This window comes from Solenopsis invicta, chromosome 1, assembly GCF_016802725.1.
Source record: "Solenopsis invicta isolate M01_SB chromosome 1, UNIL_Sinv_3.0, whole genome shotgun sequence".
Classification (NCBI taxonomy): Eukaryota; Metazoa; Arthropoda; class Insecta; order Hymenoptera; family Formicidae; genus Solenopsis; species Solenopsis invicta.
The window spans coordinates 4,919,944-4,943,826 of NC_052664.1; the positions used below are offsets into that span (position 1 = coordinate 4,919,944).

Genomic DNA, 23,883 nt, shown 5'->3' on the forward strand with positions numbered 1-23,883 from the left:
AGAATTGTAGAAAAAGAATTTTGTTTTTAGATAATAATTCAGTAAATTATTAACGCGACACACAATTCTAATCAATGCTAGTTTATTAACCATAGAGTTCTATCAATTACTCTATAGGTAAAAGTTCATCATATGTATATGCATATAGAACGAACGTAATAATTTATTGAAGAAGGAAGAAAGGGATGCGTTTATGAAATAGCATGCGCATGCGAATCTTTCTTACAAGAGGGCTTAATTACACAGTCTCTTATCGATGATATCCCGAATTGCGTAGAGATTAATCATCGTGCGTTATAATATTGAACAAATTTTTATTCTAAATGTATGAATGTACAAGGTGATTTAGGTCGACCGGAGGAGTCGGCACGTACGTATTTCTCATGAAAAATTGAGTTGAAAATGTTAATAGCAAAATGTGGGGTCAATAGTTCTTAAATGGTGAGCGTTTGAAACTGTCCAACCACAGAGCGTGATGTTTGCTCCGCAACTAAGCAGCCTGCTGGACGCTTTGATGGATATCACTAAATGGTGTCGAACAAGTATTATAAAATCTCTATTAACATCTTTTGCTGTATCCTTGAGTTTAATTGACAAGAAGTAATGTCAATTGCAAATTTGAGAAAACATCATTTATATAAGTAAAATACGTATTTTAAAAATACATTTTATGTGTAAACAAATTAATTGTTCGGGATTCGACAAGGATGCTCTTTGCGATCTCTGTCTTTGCTGCAGGAGCACCGGAGTGCTTCGCCGAGCGGCAGCACTCTTATCAGCGCCACGATCAGGTGGCGCTATCAGTAGACTGCGCGGCTCGTCACCTGCTTGCGCAGCCGATCGCCGACCAATAGATTGCCCTCGCAATCTAAACAAGGGTAACGTCACGTCCAATCGTAACGCTAGAATTATGAAGTTGAACGTGACAATAACCGAAACCGGCACAATTGCCACTGTCGTCTCCATCTTTTACAAAGACGGTCGTGTCGTGCCGTACTTATTTCATCTCTTAAGGGCGATTGGCGGCGTACAGCCTTGGTGATAAAGCGCGTGCGTGAAGTGAACACCATCATTGTGCTTCGTAATTAAGTGCGCGCCGAAGTGCCGAACATGAGAAATCATGCTCCAGAATTCCGGAGCCGAACAAATTACGCTATAGAAGCACGCAGTCGAGCGCTCGCACGCGAGAGCAGTCAAGCGGTCAAAATTTCTTGAAGATCTCTATCGCATGGATTAACAAGACCGTTAATCAAAATTCAAAAGATTTCCGCTTCATGCTCGCACTCGCTGTGCTCATGATTGTCTTCATACAAGGCACCCCGCGATTCCTGAAAAGCCGCCATTTTCACCGACTGGCGGAGTAATCGCTCTTGCTCCGATTGAATCGCAAGCGTAGTCGTGATCGATTGCGAGTGATAGTCATTTATAGTAACTCTGCCCCTCGGAGTACACAAGTGCTCCGACGAGTATTTTGCTAAATTTTGATATTCGAGACCTTGCGGTGCGATTATCGAAAGAAGGTGTGAAGTTGCATAGCGCGTTCGCCGAATTTCGCCCTTAAGGCTTTAAATCTTTTTTTCACATGTGTTAGTGCACATTCCGCCTAAGTTTGTTATTAGATTCAAGTGCTCCACAAGCAATAAAAGCTTGTAAATTTTTAAGTGTAAAATATAACTACTTTCTACCAAATTGAAATTTGTGTCACGCAAATTTTTTACCGACCCCACTCAGTGCCTCGTTCGAGGCACGACCCAGCAACAAATACGTCGCAAATTTGTCTCGACGTAAACATTAATTAATAAAATCAATATTAGTTAAATTATCTGATCAAGTAATATTAAAAGCATCAGTCGACAAACATTTCCAAAACATCTTTACAAAAACAAAATACAAAGAAAAAAAAACAGCTAATTTACGAATAGATTAATTGATTTTCTAAATTACATAAATATTAAAAATTTATTCTCCTAACAAAATATTACATAAAACGTTTCGATTGTACTTCATCGACTATTCTACCAGTATAATAACATTAATTTAATCAGCGTAATTGAATATCATTTTTAACTAATTAAATTCTAAATTGATAAATTTTTAAAAAATGTCACATCGATTTTGACATATATATACTTCTAAAATATTTAATATTTGAGATGCTCATAGCTGAAATTACTGAAGTTGCTATGTGAGCTATGCATAACATAATGCATTAAGCACTATAATAATTTATTCGGATATAATAATTAATAATTAATATATAATTATAATATATGTTACATATTGATAATTAAGATTATATTACTTTAAAAATATTTTGACTCTATTTAAAAATATTGTGTCTGAAAAGATATCTTATATTTCGATGATTATATTAAAATGCAAGGTGGATTGAAGAGTAACTTGATATTAAAGATAATAGTTTTAGTTATAAAATATTTTATTTTTTAACATAATCCTCTTGGAGCTCAACGTAGTTCTCCTAAAGTTTCTCCAGGTTCTCGATTCCCTTTCAGAAATAGATTTTTTCGAAATTCTCAAAATAATCATTTATGGCTTCTTTATTCATTCTAAATCTCTTTCTTCTGATCAAGAAAATTTTGAGATTTGGGAATAGATGGAAATCCGAAACAACGCCTTTTTGGAGCCATTTTGTGACTTTTTTTGCGATAACTACCTTTAATTTCTTCAGTACTTTATAGTATTAACCAGTAACGGTTTGTTTCTTCTCAACGTAGTTGATCAGAAAAGTTTCTTTTGCATCCTAAAAAACTGATATCACCATTTTTCTGGCCAATAGTACGGTCTTTGCTTTTTTCAAAGTTTTATCTTATTCAATCTATTGTTTGGATTGCATTTTCAATTCAAGTGTGTAATTGTAAATCTATGGTTACAAAACGCTACAATCTATTGGATTCTTTTTAATCAAGTTTTAAACATTTAGCTGATGTTTGCATACGAACTTGTTTTTATTCTGCAGCGTTTAGCTTTCCTCTTGCGGGAAATTTTTTTATATTTAATTCATTATGCAAAATGAAATAAATTCTCTCAGTTGAGATATCTATGTCTTCTGTTATCTCGTGCACTTTTACTTGCCTGTCGGACAAAACCATATCATGAATCTTTTTTGATAGTTTCTGATGTAACAGCTGTTCTCGAATCTTCAGAACGTGACGCATCTTTGATACTTGTTCTATGTTTAAATTTGTTTACTAAAATACCGAAAAAAATTGCGTTGCGATATTTATAGATGTGTTCCGAAATTCACTGTCAGTACTGAAAATCTATGATATACGTAACGTGAACTACAGATTTTTAGTACTAGCAGTGTATATTGGAACACAGGCATCATCAAGACAATTTCTTGCAATTTATTGCACAATAATCTTTTGGAAAAAACAAAATAAAAATTTCTGATATTTTACTTGATCTGCGCTATAGTATACTGAGGCACTATAGTATACTGAGATAATCTTGTTTATCATAAAATGTATTATAAGGTTTATTATGTTTTAAGGACCAAATTGTAAAATCTGACTCTAACGAGTTTTCGTAACTTCTTAAAACAAGCCAAAAAGTGTTCATGACAAAATATTACTTCTACGAGACAATATATAGAAAAGTAGAGATATGTAAAGAGAGTTGCTGAATACATAGCGAATTAATAATTTTAACTCTATTAACAATTTTAACTTTTAATTTCCTAACTCATATTACTACAAATTTTACTACAATGAAAATGATAATAATGTAAGATTGATAAGTGATAACAGTAAAATTAATAATTAATATGAAAATATGTCAATTACAAAAATAAATTCAAGCTAGTTTTATTTTGGTATTGTTACTTTATTATTATTAGGTGTACATCTTTGCTTTCGCCGTTTTTCAATAGATGGCTTTAGTCGTATGTGGTGGTGGAAATAAACAGATGTAGACGTCATACAATAAGCTTGGACATTTGTCAACATAACCCCATCAAAACATTAGTCGATGTATATCCGCATCGTAAAGTTATTCTCGATTGAAAATGTCAGTTTACGGACCAAATTCTCGTCATGGGAGGTTTTACTTTTCTGCTTCAACATGAAGAAATCTGAAGCTGAGGCTCATCGAATGCTCTCAAATACTTATAGCGAGACCGCTACTAGTAAAAGAACGTGTCATAAGTGGTTTCAACGCTTCAAGAACGGTGATTTTGACATGGAAGATCGGCATGGCGGTGGAAGAGAGAAGGTTTTCAAAGATGCAGAATTGGAGGCATTACTTCATGAAGACTCGTATCAAAGGCAAGAAGAATTAACAGGATCATTGGGAGTGAACAAGCCATTTTAAAATGCCTAAAAGCCAGGGGAATGATTCAGAAATAAGGAAATTGGGTGCCGTACGACTTGAAACAAAGAGATGTTGAACGGCATTTGTTTGCTTTTGAACAGCTGCTTGCAAGGCAAAGACGGAAGGGATTTCTGCATCGCATTGTGATTGGGAACAAAAAATGAGTTCATTACGATAACCTCAAACGTAGAAAATCGTGGGGACTTCCCGGCCATGCTTCCACATCGACGGCCAAACTGATTATGCACAGTTCAAAGGTCATGCTCTGTATTTGGTGGAACTAGCGTAGTGTATGATGAGCTGCTAAAACCGTTTGAAACCATCACAGGCGATCTGTATCGAAAGCAATTAATACGTTTAAGCCGAGCGTTGAAAGACAAATGGCCGCAATACAACGAGAGCCAACCTCTGTAATAGGCATGGGGTTCTTGTAAGTAGAAACGTTAGATAATAGAAAAAGAAAGAATATGAGAGGGCCATCTTCATCCTTGTCTAATGTTGGGCGCGCATTGAGCTGAATGTAGCTGAGAGGGGAGGTATCTCTTTCTCTCGCATTGTGACTATTGAGGGATCTCTTGTTCTCTGTCTCTTTCTATTAGCTCATGCATTTGTGGCTGATTCTTCCACTCTATATACACAATCTCTTTGCGAGAGACACGATAAAGTGATTTTGCAGCATGACAATACTCGATCCTATGTCGCAAAGTTGGTCAAACCATACTTGGAAACATTGAAATAGGAAGTCCTATCCCACCTGTCGTATTCTCCAAACATTGCTCCCTCTGATTATCACGTTTTTTTATTAATGGCACATGGCCTGGCTGACCAGCACTTTCGTTCTTATGAAGAAGTCAAAATTGAATCGATACGTGGATTGGCTCAAAAGATGAGCAGTTTTTCGACGCGAGATTTGCACGCTGTCCGAAAGATCGGAGAAAGTAGTGGCCAGCGATGGACAATATTTTGAATCGTAAATGTATAACCAGTTTTCTATAATAAAGCCTCGAATGTCGAAAAAAAACGGTGGAAGCAAAGTTGTACATCTAATATTATTTATTAATTATTGAATATTTGTTCGTTTTTTAAATAAATTATTAATAAATATCACTTAATGATTTCTTATATTTTTAATTATTTTAATTGATAAATTTAATATTTTTGAAGATAGTTTAAGAAAAAATGAGAAATTTACAGATATGCTTTTGGGCGACCGATTTTCTGAATTGGACTTTTTGCAACATGTTACAGAAAACCTTATAACAAATTAATTTTTTATTACTAAAAGGTTTAACAAGTAATAAATGTTTGAAACATCAAGCTACAATTTTAAATTTTGATTTGCATCTAAAACTGCACTAAATGCGAAATATAACAGAAAATAACTAAAGTGTTACACATTTGACAATTCTCCTTTATCTGCACCGTGAATGAAGTGCAAATGAAATATAAATGAATTGGCTCGTTACTACTTAAGTGTCGCTTGTGCCATTCGCTTTGGCATTGTAAGCATTTGTGACGTCATAACTGTTCATTAAGCTCAATAATATAGTATAACTAGAATGAACCTTCGAAGAGTGCGAGTGTCCCAATTTTTAAACAAGAACAATCGTGTAAATATGGTATTGCTAACTTATTCAAGGATTCGCTGCTTGGTAGTTTATTGGTCCGATCATGATATAGGATAGCCTGTATAAAGGAAATAGACAAGTTTGTACACTTGTCTTTATCAAATTGCAGTTTTGTATAATTAAACATAAGGAAGGATTATTTTAATAGGGAAAACTGGGTCAAAAATAACAATTTATCTTTGGGGTTTGATCATGAAAGAACTATTACAACTAAAGAAAACTATTGCTACTTCAATTAACATATTTATTTTACTTTATGAAAAACGTCACATTTCAGTCTTATGACACATAGGATCAAAATTTGTAGTCAAAAATAGAGACAAAATGTTACAACAACCCTGGGCATAAGGTCGATTGTAATACGATAGAAGATCGATAGTAACAATCAGAATTTATAAAAATTTATTTATTGTGTGAAGAAAAATACAATAAACTTTTAAAGTAAATATAAATTAAAATATTTATAGTAGAGATTAAATCGATACTGTGACAACACAAATTGAGAACAACGTCTTTTTACGGTCGTAGTTAGATCTTAGTGCTTATATTTATTTGTGTGATTTTATATATTTCTTCAAATTCGATTACTTTTTGGTTCTAACACAGTTATAATTGAACAAGCATTAATAATATTACTTTTTTATTAAATTAAAATTTATTTAATAATACTCGATGCTCACTAACATCTAAACCCCCCCCCCCCTATTTCCTTAAAGAATTTAAAGAAAGAATAATCGGCGTTCAGTTTGTTGAATATAAAGAAATATAAATATTTTAACACAAATTGAAAACGTCTTTTTACGACCGTAAAAAGGCATGGTTTTCAATTTGTGTTACAATATTTATATTTATTATTTACCTCCTCGTATACCTGTTTATAAACTGATATACTTTTTTGCTCCTTAATCTTTCCAATTTTAATGTGAGACATTTTAGAATAAAAAAAAATTGTACATGCTCTGAAATTGTAAATTATTATGCTCTAAAATAAAATTTAGCCGGGATCGATTGTAACGTTATATTCGACTCTGAATAATGTTACAATAGACTTTAACCATGTGTTTAAACGTTAACTTAACAATCAATTAATAACTTAATTAAATAATTATCAATAATTTATATGTTAAAATAATTAAACTTAAATATAGAACGTTTAGTTATCGAAAATATACTTTCTTTTCCACAAACGTACTTAAGCACTACGTGCTTAAAGCTTAGGGTTGCATTCGGAAATTCACTGCTAGTACTGAAAATCTATAGTATATGTTACATATACTATAGATTTTCAGTACTAGCAGTGAATTTCCGAACACAGCTTAGGTAGTCGAAAAACTGACAATCGATTTTCAATTATTTATGTTTTGGATAACAACAAAGAGGTTGTAACACTTTTTTGATAAGTTTCGAAACTTAACGTTGCTCATAAAGCGGATGAACGTAATTAATTAGACTGATTATATCCATAAGTAAGAACCAATCGCGGAAATTAAATTGCATTCTGAAATTCGCCGAAAAAAAAGTGTTGACATCTTTTTGCCGTTGATCATTTATTATATACTCAACGCACATGTATCTATTATAGATTTACATACGTATCTATTATAGATTTGTAAATATTTGGATTGTTACTTTTGTCCCGTTATTTTTGACCCCGGTTTCCCCTCTAGTAACAGTGCACAATTCTCGTGCTAATAGGTTGTGACCTCTTACACTATCAGCGCGCCTATGATTGGTCTGATTTACTTCCTGAATATTTTCCGCGAGCGAGGTATCGTTAAGTCGTAATCAGACTAGAGGTTAAGATTGCGAATGAATTGGAATTTGATCAATTGAAGCAAAATTAACTAAACTTGAAGTTAGTTTCTTCGAATTGGTTACGGCTTTGATTACGGCTTTACGGATTTGTAATTGTCACAAATTATGATTGTTACATCGCAGCGACATTTCCATTGGTTTAAGACGTGATTGACACGTAGCAATCACACAACTAACAACCAAATTTCTAGTGACAAAAATGGTTGACCAATTTTGAGAAGTTAAGATTGGTCTTTACTATATTATATGTACATAAAATACTTGCTAGACAAAGTGCATAATTTCATTTGATTTAAACATAATTACTTAAAGTCAAAAGGTTGGATAGGCTCCGAGTAATAAATTAAAAGTGATGTGTAATGCCAAATAAGAGCCAAACACATCCTTCTTTGTCATATTGAGGATGGTCCGAATCAGAGACCGAAACGTATGTAAAACGATTCTTGAGGAAGAATATATGATTTCACATAGAAGACCTTATGTTTGGCAGTACACATCCCTTTTAATAATTATTTAAATTATTTTATTATGTCTTAATGACATGCAAAAGACGTTTCATATTTTCTGTGACTTTATCATCAAAATATTCTCTGTTTTGTCCGGAGCAGACAGAGATCTCTTATTCTTCTCCTTTCCTTTTCGCTTTCCATTGCTGCTGCTGTCTTATCATTTTCTCATTTTCACATTATGAAGATTATATATTTTCGTGAAACATTCTAGTAATCCGTTTGTTTTTATAACAAATATTTTGTTCTTTGTACAGTCGACAGATCGGGAACTGGGCAGTCTGGAAGCTCGCCGAGGGTGACGCTCCGACTTAACCAGGTGCGAGGAGCAAGGGATGAAAAGAAAGGCGGTGGAATTTCAAATTCCCGCCAGGGCAACGTGAGCATACAGGTACATATCAGCAATAATAAAATTTAATTTATACCATAATGCAATGTATTAAGACAATAATTAATTTTAATAGAAATAATTGAATTTTTCACATAAAAGCTAACCATTTTTTTTTTTTTTTTTAATTTATATTAGATTATTAATTTTAATCATTTTCTATCATTAGTGTTACATCGTGAACAATTTTGTTTTAAAAATGGTAAAAATGAAAATCAATAGAAAACGAAAAATGTAAACATAGACAACAGATATATGCAAAAACCGAACACAAGTTTAGAGGTTTCTTTTTTTTTTAAATATCCTCAAAATATTAAGTAAAGTCTACTTTGTTTTTACTAAACTGTACTATGTCTAAAAAAAATTATTATAAAATGTTTTATTTTTATTATATATACACATATACATGTACACGTTTATAATTATAAAAATTAAATCGATATTATTATAAAATATCGATTAAATATAGATATTGATATAAAAAATCTATTAGATTTCTTAAGGAGTAACAACATACTAGAGCACGAAAAAAGGTGAATTTTGATAATTCTTTTTAAGAACATATAAAAAAACAGGCACATTGAAGTTAAGGGCTTTACTAGTCATATATTTAAGTTTATAAAAATTTTTTTTATTTTAATATAAAAAATGGTGGCGTTAGAGCTCCATAACCGCAGAAATCAGTTTTGAAAAGTGTTGCGGGCGGATAGATTCCTCTTACAATTTTTGACCTAAAATAAAAAACCCAAAAGTTTTCAAATCTATTATAGATATGGTTAGCTAGAGAAGTACGTATGGAAATTTTAAAATTCTTCTCTTTTTTTTCCTAAAAATGATTCGAGTTTAAAAAAAGTTTCGTTTTTAGAGAAAAAATTGTTTATAAAATAAAAAGTTTGCAATAAAATCGAAAATCCGTACATACTTCTTTGAGGAATTATCTTAAAGCTACAATTAAAATTGCAAGTAATTTCATGAAGATCTGTTAAAGTTATGCGTCCATCCGATTTGAAAAATGCAGTTTTGAGAAAAACGCATTTAAAGTTTTGATTAGAGTTCAGAGAAAGAAATTTTCAATTTATTTTCAGTCTGTGATACCAGCACCATACATTTGGTTTTCTATGTTAAAAATCTTTTCTTCTTGCTTTCTGGTCGATATAATTACAAGTAATTGCAAATAATATGTAATTGCAAGCCTTTTTTGCAGCATCAGTAAACGAGTAAATTTAATGCGGCGCTTGTTGGCTTCCATACAAAAATTATAACAGTTCTGCCCGATTGTAATGCCCAATACCTTCATAATTTTTATAATACTTAACAACCCATCATTATAAATACAAACAGAAGCATTTGTAGCCAAATCAAGGACGACCTTGCTGCTTGAAACAGTTTTTGGAGCCAAAGACCGTAACATTGAAACTCTCATTGCTGTTTTGAGTATAACTGCCAATGTATCGGTTGAGGAGGTTATTGCTTAACTCATTATAAATCGGCTTAATAGCATTGAAAACTACTTCTGTCATTGCCGGCTTGTGTTTATAATCAGTTAAACAATTGGTAGCTTTTGCCCTTTGCCACGAACACCAAGAATCTTTACTAGCTGGACATTTTGTACGCTGCGGTTCTTCGTCTGTCGAAAGCTTGTGATACAGCGTTGCCCACATCTTGTTCCACATTTTTTTAGTGGAATCCTTGTTTCTTCGAATGACAAATCCATAATAAATTGTAAGCTCATTAATGAGCTTGCCAGTAAGCATTTTCTTACCTCCAAGACCTTTCACTGATTTTTTGAACGCGAGTGCTCATACTCTTTTGAAGATCAACGCACTCTTTTTTGGCTACAATGACATTTTCATAAGGCTGGGCATCTAAAATTCCTTTAAAGGTTTTATAGTCTCTATTTCCAACATAATTAGCATAAATTACTTGATGTAATGTTAATGAGCGCTGGAACATTTCAATCACCGAGTCTATTTCTATTTTTCCAGCAGAACAGTGGTGGTTTGCTTGACATTTATTAACATGTGAGCTTTGAGCCACTTTGCACACTCTTCCTTATCGGTTTTTTCTTCCAGTATTCGCAAGATTTACAATATTTTGATTTTACACAAATATCGATCAGTTTCCCAGTGTGCTATCCGATGAGCGATACGAGCCCAAATAACGAAGAAAAGCTGCATTTCCTCCATGATCCATCGCCTGATATAGTTAGACCATTTGTTTGTCAATACATTTTCAATACATTTTTCTTTTTCTATTTGGGCTGCTTTCTTCATACTTATTTGACAAACAGTTTCAGCGGCGATATTAATCGTTAAAACAAGTTTCTTGTAAAAAGAATGAAAAATTAGTCGTGGCAAGTCCATAAAAGCGCAAAATTTTTCGATTCCATTCAGTCCAATGCTCAATAATCGCATGGAAAGAATGATTTTGCGATTTATTTCATATCTCTTATGAATCAATAGGCAGCTATTAATGTAGATTTCATCACAAATTTTACAAGAAACGACGATTTTGAAACCTAAACCACGCGTACCATTCTCGGTGAATTTTATTCTTGACTTGCATTTTTTACACACAACTTTCGAAATGGCTAACAAAATAGTCGTTAAGTTTAATTTCCGATAACTGTACGTAGGATCAATGTTTGCATCATATTCGCATTGTCAGATATTCATAGTTTTTTAGCAGATGTACTGACTTGCTCGAGCTGCGAAGACTCCAGTTCAAATCTATTTAACGGTTGTTTGCCGGATATTTTCGGTTTTTTCGAAAAATTGAAATCTTTTTTTTTCTTTCTTGTTACGATATTATCCTTTGTCACTCGTGATCAAGAAAATACCAAATAATTTTGAAATAAACTGGCATGTTGTTAGCGTCGCTTCAACGGCTATAACAGCTGATGCTGCACAAATACTAAATAGTTGTATTTATACTACTATTGTTACCTATAGGTAAAGTAAAGCTATTACAATTCCTTCACATGTGTAGGTAACTAATTCCTTTACTATGTCAAGGGATGGCAAGCATTACAGACTCATAACAGGTTTTTGGAGCGTTTAGCGCGCACCGCAGGTATCCCGACAAAATCTCTTTCATAGGAGCTTAAAAACTTTTCCTCTCTATAAAACTATTTGTACCTTATTTCTGAGGCCCGAAGACATATTTTAAGAAAAAAAAAATTGATTTTTTAAAAATTCTAGAGTGCAGAGCTCATACTTGCTTACTTTTCTCACTTTTATTTACTTTTTTTAAACCTCATTTTTTACTTACTTTCTCTATCAAAATTCACTTTTTTCACCTTTTTAACATCCAAGAAATAAGTTTTTATTAAGCAAAAGTAATTTTTAATAATAATTTTATTTATATAAATATTAATTTTTTAAAAATCGTTTTTAATACTTCTACTTTATGCGAATTGTGTAACTGCAAAGGAGCATTGCGATTAAGATATTTTGTTCTTTTGGTATTGCTTATTATGAACTTTAGGTAGCGCTAATAGTGTTCTCTAAACTTTAAATTCTAGAGTCTAGAACAGTGGTTGCAACATTTCGGGCCGATTTCTAAGACGATGTCTCTTATCTCCCCCTCTACCGCTCGAAACTCGCGTCTAGCCCGGTCATCGAGTTTCGAGCGGTAATGGGAGAGATAGGAGGTGCTTCAAAAATCGGCCCGAAATGTGCATTTTGTTACGACCACTGGTCTAGAACAATAAAGCATAGAACAATCGTGCAACGTGACGACGATCTTACGAGATGATAACGATATTTATATTGATATTTATGTGTGTATTTTTCGTTTTTCTTGTCCATAGAAAAATTATGTATAAAATGGAATTATGTGAATACAACGTAACACCTTGTGTTACATAATTCCATTTTATACATAATTTTTACACAAACATACTATGTTTGTGTAAAACTTAAAATGATTAACGATTTCAAGCAGAGTTGGGTAAAAATCTGGTTTAAAAAAAACCAAAAACCAAGTTTTTTTGTTTAAACCTGGTTTTTTGGGTTTTTTAAATTTAAAACTTGTTTTATATGTTAATGTAATTTTAATATTTATAATTAGAATGTTTGTTTTAATATAAAATTTTATAGTAGCGACAACCGCAATGACAAACGCATTCATCTTGTTGTGTTTCAAATAATTATATTTGTTATCGCAGACACTCCTATTAGAAAAACACGCTATTGAGCATTGTCTTATAAGAAGAAGCAATACTTGGCACAACATCTGCAGTTGATTCTGCTAGAGTCAGTAGTTCTGCACTAAGAAAAAAAGCGATATATTTAGAAATAAATATTATTTATGATATTTTTTTGATATTTATTATTTTTAAAAAAATTAACTGTAATGATGGTATACATCATTTGTGTCAGTTTTTTTATTAGATGGTTTATTTGAAATAAAATTTTATTTTACCGTTTTTAAATAAGAGTTTATTTGAATAAACTAAACATTATATCTCACAAATAAACTTTTAAGTATCTTTTTCTTAGAGCACCTTCAGAATTCTTACACTGGAATTAGTTTTATCCGATTAAATTCTTTGATTAATGCAACAAAAAAATTCCATTAGAAATTTTAGTAGATAATATTAACATACAAATTCGATTTAAGAAATAAAAATTAATAAGATTCCAATCAAAAATTTAGTTTTATACAATTAACAGTTCAATTCATCGAATCAAATGTTTCTGTTAATACATAGTACATTTTTTTCCAGATCTTTACTAAGCCTTGCATACGAAAATATTGCTTCGAGATCTTGGACAAAAAGAGGAATCGACCAATCCTATTTGAATAATTTGGCTAACTGATTAATGATTGATTAATTCTCTTTCTGTCTGAAACCTCTGAGCAATTTCTAATATTGTGAACAGGTTTTACACACCATAAGTTATTCGTGTTTGTTACTTTTTACTTAATCTTTTATAAATATAAAAAAAATATTACTTTTACATATACTTCAACATCTCTACACTTTATTCATTGAGAAAAAATTCTCGATCTTTACAACAAAAAACTTTTAAAGACTTTATAGCGTTTTTAAGTTACAGAGTCATACTTTCAAAAAAAAAAAAAAAAATTATGTTATTGCCATTTCTTTTAAAAAGTAAAATATGTAACAAGGAGAATATGAGGTATTTTTATGATTAATTTAAGGTGTCTAAAATTGAAAATTGATGTGTTTCGTGATATATTTTATTAATCTCTGTTAGAAGAACATATATGACATATTTTTGCTGTCCTGATATACGCGCACACACACGCTCGCACGCATACACGCATACACACGAGCGCGCGATGTATACCTACATGCTGTAATAATTTTGTTCAGAAACTTCGACAATACAACACAACTTTCTGCGAGATTGAATTTCAATGAGAAACTAATGCATGTCTTCCGATCGAACGAAAATTCATCCGCTTTGCGCGGGCCCTGCTCAGAAATCCCTTCTCCACAGCACTATATAGTATTTTAATTTTTGCCAGAGTATATGCGAGTAACATACACGAACGGACCTCAAACGTATTTTGTCCGGGAAATTTTTATATAAGATTACTCATAAGTTACACACAATGGAGTCCCACAGACTCCAACAAAACTGCCATGCCGTTCGAACTCTAGTTCACCAATAAAGTTGGTCAACCATATCAATTGAAAGAGATTTCAAACTTTTTTTAGCCTCTGGTCCGAACCTCCTATCTCATTCCGTTTTCACACAGCAAGCGTTTGAAATTTTATAGGGAATCCCCCAGACTCCCTAATCTGTTTAAGGATTAAATTACACACTTTATTTAAAAATATGAAACCAAACCATTCAAAGATTTTATTTTATTATTGAATCAATAATCGCAACAACATATTCTGATGCCACTCACTTGAATCCATTGAAATTATGAATTTGTACGACCTGAGCGATTAGTGGAGAAAGGGGGCTTTTCAACCATTCTGTAAACAAAGCCTGCACGAATAGATGAGTTTTTGTCCGGCCGAGAGTTTTCTTTCAATGAATAGGGTATAGAAAATATACAGTTATTTATTTTTAAAATAATTGTAACTGTTATAATTAATAATAACTGACAAGATATTTCAAAGAAAAGAAATGCACAAAGCATTAATGTCCAAAAGTGCGTATATTAAATGTTATTATTACTAAATATTTTTCAACCAAATTATTACGTTAAAACATTTTTTTGCTTATATATATAAACAAGAGATTTAGTTGTTGCAATTAAATTTTAATTTATTTAATTAAATCTGTGCCTCAGTGCGCGCATCATGTTCCATATCGTATACTTTTGAAAATACTTTATTAATAAGTCTCGAATACAGGGTCAAGGCTCAATGGAGACTTCATCGAAAGTGCCGATCAACGTGTCGTCGACAAACTCGAATACCGCTTCGAATACCGGCAATGCGTCGTCATCTACCGACAGTGGTGATGTGTACGAGTTCAAAAGCTCGAAGGAGCCAACGCCAGTGAGAGGTGCTAGCTCTTCTCCGAATCCTAATCCGGATAAAGACAAAGATGGTAGCAGCAAACCCTCGAGTGGCCAAGGAAACCAGAGTAGCGGAAGTAATACGTCTACCATTGGCAACTCGTCGGCATCTGCCAGTGAAGCGACAATGGCACCGTTGACTTCCTCCGATGAGACGTCAGCCGTCTCGACGTCCTCGCCATCGGCTAAACGTGTCTTCGACGGAGATAATACGGAGGAGCAAGACGAGGAAAATCGACGAAAGAAACGCAAGGATTCCGAGAACATGAAAGACATGAAAAATAACCTGACGAGTAGGCAAAGTACTGGTAGAAACGTTGCCAGTAGTGGAGAAAAGGTAAGAATTGTTATTACTACATGTATTATTATTAGAAGAAGATCGCCAATATCGTCACTTAATTTTGGCATAATCTTAGAGAGTAAAAATATAACAAGTGGTTACAAAATAGTCAGCGTACAACTGTAAGATTCTTATATAACATTTTATATGTTATATAAAAAATATGCTTTAATTATATATTTTTTATCTTTTTGATAACGTATATTTATCTGTTAATGATATATACGTATTAACACAAAGTGTTCACAGATCATCACCTAGGTATCATTTACTGAAGTCATAGAACTAAAGCAACTTTAACGATTCAGATAGGTGACCACTTGGATATTTTCGAAAAAAATTCCTAAGAAAAGAAACCTTTGTGAATCTATTATAATATCCCCATCATTTAAAAAATATTTTTCTTTATTATTAACAATGTTTTTTTTAAATATTGCTTTGCTTATTGGGATAGTTCAAATAATTCTTCAATAATACTCTTCATAATCCATTCAATAGTTATATGATTAGTTCTATTAATATATATAACTATAATCTAATAGTTCTTCCCTATAATCCGCGACAAAACTATTGAATAATCAAATAATTCCACTAATAGTTATGTAATTGTTTATTTCCGTATGGGACAATTTAAAATGTGTATGATAGTACTAACGATCTTCCTTTATTAATATAGTACAATGTTTAATTTTCGAGAAACAAAGTCATTTTAGGAGACCTATTCTAATATTGATGACTTTACTGCGTAGTATCTTTCTGTAGCTCTTGTTATAATGTGTTGCTCTTATGATATTTAATTGCAGTGCATTAAATCTGGTAAGCAAGGATCTGGAACAGCATCTGGTAAAGGAAGTCAAAATTTGAGTTCCAGTACAGACAGAAAGAGTCCTAATGCCTCTTCGATGGCCAGTAGCCCAAAACCTTCAAATATTTCTAGTTCGATAAATACGAAGACGGTTACCACTCCGGCGCCACCCGAATCGGACAGTGAGGAGGACCGATCTAAATGTTCTGATTCTGCCCCTAAAGTGCCGCCTTTAAAGATAGTTATTCCACAAAGTACGGCATCAGAACAGGAACAAGGCAATAGAAACGGTAAAAATGTTGCAAATAGAAGTCACCAGTTGCCCTACGTGGTCGCCAGTTCAAATAGTAATGATTCGACCGAGAAAGAGCAAAGTCAGTCCACTAGCGGTACAACTAGTCCGACGGAAAGTAATGTTAGTACAAAAGGAGAAGACAAGAAAGACTTTAGCGGGACTTTGCATGGAGAAGAAAGATCGACGCATCATCAACGTGTATTGAGAAGTTCACACAGGTTAGAAAAAATTTATTTTTAATATGATATTAATACTAGAAGCTGTCTTACTAAGATAAATATACAATAAAAACGTATTGTTAAGATAAGTATATAAAGCAAATTGCACTTGCAAAAAAATATGACTCGTGATATTGAATGTTATGCTCACATAATGTTAATGTAGTCTCGATATTTATATTACTTTGAGGGGCTGGCTTCTCTCTGATTAATTTGATTGGCCGATTAAAGGAGGATGTTAAACGGAGGCCATTTTTGGCTTAGATCAACACCTAAGTTATTTATTAGAAATTATTTATGAGACCCTTGATAAATAGAAAAAATAATTATTTGTCCATTAGGTCTAAGGAGTTATAGAAAAATCGAGATGTATTATGCTGAAATAGTTATAAGAGTGTTTTTTAAGTTTTATAAAATTAATTGGGCATTTATGAACTTAAAAAGAGGAGCAGTAAATATAGGAAGTATAAGATTTTTATTTACATAATATATAGGGTGTCCAAAAATTCTCGGATCCTTCAAATAATTCAATTTCTCCTTAATACTGCTGTATCCCAGACAACATCGAGAATACTTAAATGTATCTTATTAAGAATCTTCAAGACCAGTGTTGTGCAGTACCTAGATACAAATTCACCTACCTATATAATCACTTTACTGAAGTACTTTTTTTCTCTGATGCCTCTATCTATTCCTAGCAGGGTTGGGTAAATTAAGTTTTTTTTTAACTAAGTTAAAGTTAGCAACTTTGAAAATTTAACTTAGTTAAGATAAAAGTTAACCCAGAATGAAATTAATTGAATTAAAACTTAAGTTAATAAAAAAAATAATTAATTTTGAAATTTAATAATTTTTGTAATGTTATAATTTAAAAAATACTTATTTTTTTTTCAATTTAATTAATGAGAAATGCCATACTATTTGAAAGCAGTTCTTAGTACTTTACATTTTTCTATGTGAATTTACAAACTTCTACAAGATTCTTCTAACTGCACACCGAATTTTTTTCCGGACTTGAAATACAGGTATTACCATGGTCGAGGTAATATTTTTCGCAATTGTTATTTTTTTATATATTTTTTTATATATTTCAGGATTAAAGGGGGTAGTAGAGTACAAGCATAAAAAAATAATTAAATTAATTAACAATTTAATTTTGTGATATTACATTTGAGGTTCTTAAAAATCTATGTTTTATGTTCGGAAAAACAATTCGGCGTGCAGTTTGAAGAATTTTGTAAACATTTGTAAAATTCACATAGAAAAATCTTGAACACTAAGAACTGCTTTCGATCGGTATTGTCATTTCTCGTTAATTTAATTTGTTACACTTCCCGGTCATATTAGGATTATTTGTATTTTAAATAATAGCTTTATAAGTATGTCTTCATTTTATTTCCATATAAATGAACAAAATATCTTATTTATATGTGAATAAATTATAAGTACTGATACAGTTCTTAGCCACTATTAGCAATTTAAAGCTGATATCGTGAAGTCTCTTATATAAGCTCTATAATATTTAATATATATTCATATTTTAAGTTAATATGACCTTATCCTTATATTTATATAGGATTTATGTATTGTTGTTTTTATAAATGATGTCAATTGATCACATGACGATGAACAAAAATTTTCTGTAATTAATTACAAAATTGATTACATGATTAGTTTGCATCTCTTCTTATACAAGCTCTCTATTAAAGACATAACAAAATGCAACGGCAATATAACAGCAAAATTGTGATTGTAAATAGTCATTTATAAATGACATATAATCTTACAATTATATTGTTATAGGGGGACTGGAAATGGTAATAATGGTTCAATGGCACCAAAAGAAACTGTTCCTTCATCAAGTAATGGGGGTTATTCTACTTCGTCACCTTTACCAGCTAATACTAGTATAGATCGTTCGAATAATTCTTCGCCACAACAAAGGCATCACTCACCTACTCCAGAAATAGTCGGATCCGACGTAAATAAGACTACGTTGTCGGAATCCACAAGTACAGGAACTGTTTCTAAATGTAACACAGCCATGGAGAAATCAGACAAAAATACAGACACCACCGGGAAAAATCAAAAGGATGGTGGCATGGAAAATTTGGAGAATATCTCGGCGACCACATCCTCAACGATGTCTAACACCGGTACGCCGGCACCAGCTGTCGAGCTTCATCCTAGAAAGAGAAAAATGAAACCTAGTAAGGAAGCACAACAAGCCGCAGCTACGGCTGCTGCTAATGAAGCAGCTGAGGCTACTAATACGGGACCAGAGATTCATCCACACGATCAACCCATTACCAATTGTTATCAATTGTTTTTAAATATTAGAAAACAGGTAAGGTATCTCTTCAATTTTCGATAATATATGGAATTTTTTGCAACAATTTCAAATAGCCATTTACATACTAGAATTTTTAATACACATAACATTTATACAAACATTTATGCTGTTCAATATACAAGTATAATTAAAAGGTTTCCTACAAAAATCAAACAAGTCTTAAAAAATTAATACTTTAATAGATCAATAAAACATAATAAAAGATGTATTAAATATGTTAGATTAATTATTTATTTAAAACCATTAGAATGTTCCGACTTAACTTACTCATCCTTAACCAATTCTGTCAATACCTAAATTTACTGACATATAACTTATCATTAGATAGCAAATAAAATATAAAAATGAAAAACAAAAAGTAGCAAGCCACATCAAAGATACTATTAATATTATATGATGTACTATAAATAAAAAAATAAAACTACATATTTAGGTCATATTATAATAAATATAAAACATATTTTAAATGTAAAAAATTAAAAAAAAGTGATGCCAAAAAGACCTATTTTTTTTGCCCATTTCTTGGACCTCGAATGTCAAACTTTTTTTATGCCAAATAGTACTATATAATGGAAAACTAAGGTCATATTTCAATCCGGGATAAAAATCTATAAGAAACAATGTTTCACTTTGTCATATATATGTTCTTTTAGATAGATGTTTAGATAGATAGAAATAGATTTCTTTTCTTACGCCATGATGAGGTAAAAAGGATCATTTTTGACACTTTTCTAAGAAATCTGACGTAATAGAGCAATGTCCTTACCAGATTCGTGTTTAGCGCACAAAAATACAATGGGAAATGGTAACTTTTATTCAAACAACAGAAAAGAAGTCTAAAAATGGCGCCTTATGAGAAACCATCATTTTCAACCCTTTATATCTCTGGAACCGCGCTTATGCTCATTTTAAAATTTCTCTGGAATTAATGTTCCATTATATAATACTATTTAGCATAAAAGAAAGTTTGAAATTCGAGGTTCAAGAAATGGACCAAATTTGGCCTTACTCTTTGAAGTTTTTCGTGATAGAAAAAAAAATCTTAAAAGAGGAAAATATTCCATATGATATTGTTTATTATTTTTACTCTTACATTGATTAGTAAATTCTCAATTTATTTTTTTTCTGAGCAATGTAATCAGTAAATTTATATATTAGTAGACTTGATTAAAAATGATAAATTAAATTGAAATGTTCTAATTTATGATAGTTTTAAATAAATAATTAATTTAACATATTTATGTAATACAACACCTTTTATTATGTTTGTTATCTTATCATAAAATACTTTTGAACTTTTGTACTATGCTACACTCGATTGGATAAAAATTTATAGTGTTTCTTTATCTTAAAAAGTTAAATTTTCAAGAAACCAAAAAAATCTTGTCTTTATTTTTTTTACAGAAAACAAAAATAATTAAGCTTTTAATGAGCGAAATTTATTCAAATACATTTAGAAATGACATCTACAGTATAATAAATAATATAATATAATAATTTATATAAAGCTAGAAAAAATTATTTAAATTGTGAGTACATTAATCAATTAAACGCGTTTCTTGCTGCACAGGGCCTTCATTTTTTTATATAAATCTAATAATTTTCTTTTTGAGTATGTAATATGTAAAGAACAATGCTAAAAAAGGCTATTTTTTACCCATGAAATGGAAACGTAAAAAACATAGTAAATCATACAGATTTTGACTTGCTGAACACGATGATGCTATTTATTTTTTCATAAATTATTAACATTAATAAAATTTTAAAGCTCCTAATAAAAATAATATAATTTAAAATAAAAGGTAAAATAATCTTTTAATACAAATATATCAATTCGTTGTATCGTATTCGAGGTAACATACCCCGCATAAAAATCATTAATGATAATAAAATGTTAATACACACACACACACACACACACACACACACACACACACGAATATACTAAATTAGTAAATATTATTAAAATTAAATATCTAAAAAAAATAATTATCTCATACTCTGCCATAAAATATTTAATATTAAACCCGGAAACCAACTCAGACTCACCCTCAACAAAATCTATGGGCCTCCGATTTAACTCAGCTAATATTCTAATAAAAAATACTAAAAATAATGGCACTAATATTATTAAATACCAAAAATAATTTTGTCATTTTATAAAATCTACAAAAGAATATCTCTCTTAAAATTATTAAAATTAAAATAATTATAATAAAACTAACCTTATAAGACAAACCTCATGAGACTGAGAAATAACTTGAATAGACGCAATTAAAGAATACATAGAATTTGAAGATCATCCCATTATTAAAAATATATATTTTATAATTGTTAAAATTATAATAATAATTAATAAAAAATAATTTAAAAAATAAATATTAGTAAAAATTTTTATTAAAAATATGGGGAACATTGTTATTTTTCAAGTTAAAGTCCTATTTTTTATTATATCTACTCATATATTGTGCCCAAATATTATCAAAGTTACCAAAATATTATTAAGAAATTTGCAATTTATATGATAATTGTACTATTTTGATATTTAAATCATTTAACAGAAAGTTGAGTTTAAAATAAAGAATTATTTGACATTAAGTCTCTCTCTGAAAAAAATATATTTAAAAAGACACAAGAAATTTTGTTATTTTGTTGCTCTAGAAACATAAAAATATTCTAAAATGTTTTCAGGTGTCGGTTTGAGATATCTTTCACTATTTTCATTGTTTAAATATTAAATTTTTGGAAATTTAATATTTAAACAATTCCACTACCTCTTGAGTCTTCCATTGAATCTGTGCTTGACAGTTATGCAGAAAATAACAAATAAAATAAAATCTAAAAACTTACATCAAATATTTTAGCATTAAAATTATTAATCGATTTTAAAATCTATAAAATATGCATAAATATATTACATATATACACATATATATGAGACGTTTCGCATCAAACGGGCCACCTCTCTTTCCAAAAATTAACGCAATAGAAAAAAATGTTTGAGGTCTCAAAATATTCGTAAATTGTGTAGATTCGAATAGAACGTGGCGATTTGTAAAATTTAATATGGCGCTTTAAATCCGCAAAAGTCACGAATGATTTTACAATATCTTCGATTAAAATGCGAAAACTTGACAAATTGGCTTGAAAATGATTATTACAAGATTTTCGAGATCATTAATTACGAATCTGGAGACAAAATTACAAAATTTGAAAAGGCGGATTTAAAATGGTCAGATTTTGAATCAGTTAAATAAAACGTAAATATTATACATGTTATTTATTGTTGTGTATTGTGGAATTTAATACTCTACAATGACCAACGGCATAACAAAGAGAAATACATGAAAACTCGAAAATTTCTTGCAAAATGATATTCTGAAGCTCGTGAGTAATGAAAATCCAAAATGGACATGCTTTTCTTGTTTAAAGTATGTATTAAAGGAACAAAATCGCAAGTAATGCGATACTGTGGTGCCGTTTTTGACTTGATAATACACAACAATAAACAACAATTATAATACGTTTTATATACTGATTTTCCAATTTCCATTTCCAAATCCGCCATTTCGAATTTTGTAATTCTGTCTCCAGATTTGTAATCAACGACCTCGAAAACCTTACAGTAATCATTTTCGACCCGATTTGTCAGGTTTTCAGCCGCCATATTGAATTTTACAAATTGCCACGTTCTATTTAAATGTACACAAGTATACGAATATTTTAAGACCTCAAATGTTTTTTTCTGTTGCGTTAATTTTTGGAAGGAGAGGTGGTCCGTTTGACGCAAAACGTCTCATATATAGGGAAGCTATTCGGTAAACCTTTTTTTTCTTTTGTGTCCTATATTCATTAAAAAAGAAAAAAAAGAGGCGGTTTGAAAGGTTAAACCCCTTCCCCTTTACAATGCCGGTATAGATAGAACATGGAAGTGTACTTGCTTTGAAGTACATATAAAACTGTCGACCAATGCCAAAAATTAGGAATAGCTCCAAGCCCGAGGTAATTCGTAACTAGTCCGGGAATATCCCGAAATTTATGTTTCAAGTTGAAAGACTGTAAAAAGCTGTTGTTAAGACTTTCTTTTAGTGAAAAATGTGTTTTGCGACAGTCAAAGTAATTTCTGATAGTCGGCGTTTCTTCGAAATTTAAATAAGATAATAAGGTTTTTTTGAAAACTTTGAATGTATCGTGTCCAGTTGAATGTATTTAAAACATTTCGTGTTTACTTTTTGCTGTGTGATGTCTATTTTTGTCGATTATACGCAATAATGCGCACAGTTGATGTTGGGGCTTCGTAATAAGAAGCACCGGGGCGATTCATTAATACTGATTGCAGCGCCTAACCCAAGTTGGGTAACCCTAACCCTTCGGCTGTGTTCCGAACGTCTGCGCTACGCAGAGTTAAACATTTGTAACGACCTGACTTTTTCCGCGCACGAGGCGGCGTGAATTCGGCGGACTAGGACGCGGATTGAAGTCGCCAAGAGAACTAGACTTTCTATTTGTTGGATGGTATAAAGTAGCGAATTTATTTCGCGTAATATAGCGTACAGTGGAGTAGTGTGGCGGTTTAGCCACGACGCGCGGACGGACGGATGGCGGTGACGCTCGGACAGACGTAACAGAACTTAGAGATTACGCGCGGACGGACAGACGGAAATCGAAGCGCGCGGACGGACGAACGGTATTT

General features: G+C 31.4%; 1 protein-coding gene across 3 annotated transcripts in view; it reads left to right on the forward strand.

Annotated features, from left to right (window-relative positions):
- The window catches only part of LOC105205062 (ankyrin repeat domain-containing protein 12), a 72,760-nt gene that overhangs the window by 41,900 nt on the left and 6,977 nt on the right, over positions 1-23,883 (forward strand). For all 3 annotated transcript variants that reach the window (XM_039449990.1, XM_039450751.1, XM_039450367.1), the window contains 4 exons: positions 8,539-8,672; positions 15,013-15,516; positions 16,323-16,837; positions 18,641-19,184. In XM_039449990.1, coding sequence (XP_039305924.1) covers positions 8,539-8,672; positions 15,013-15,516; positions 16,323-16,837; positions 18,641-19,184 — 1,697 coding nt within the window. The remainder of the gene's footprint in view (positions 1-8,538; positions 8,673-15,012; positions 15,517-16,322; positions 16,838-18,640; positions 19,185-23,883) is intronic.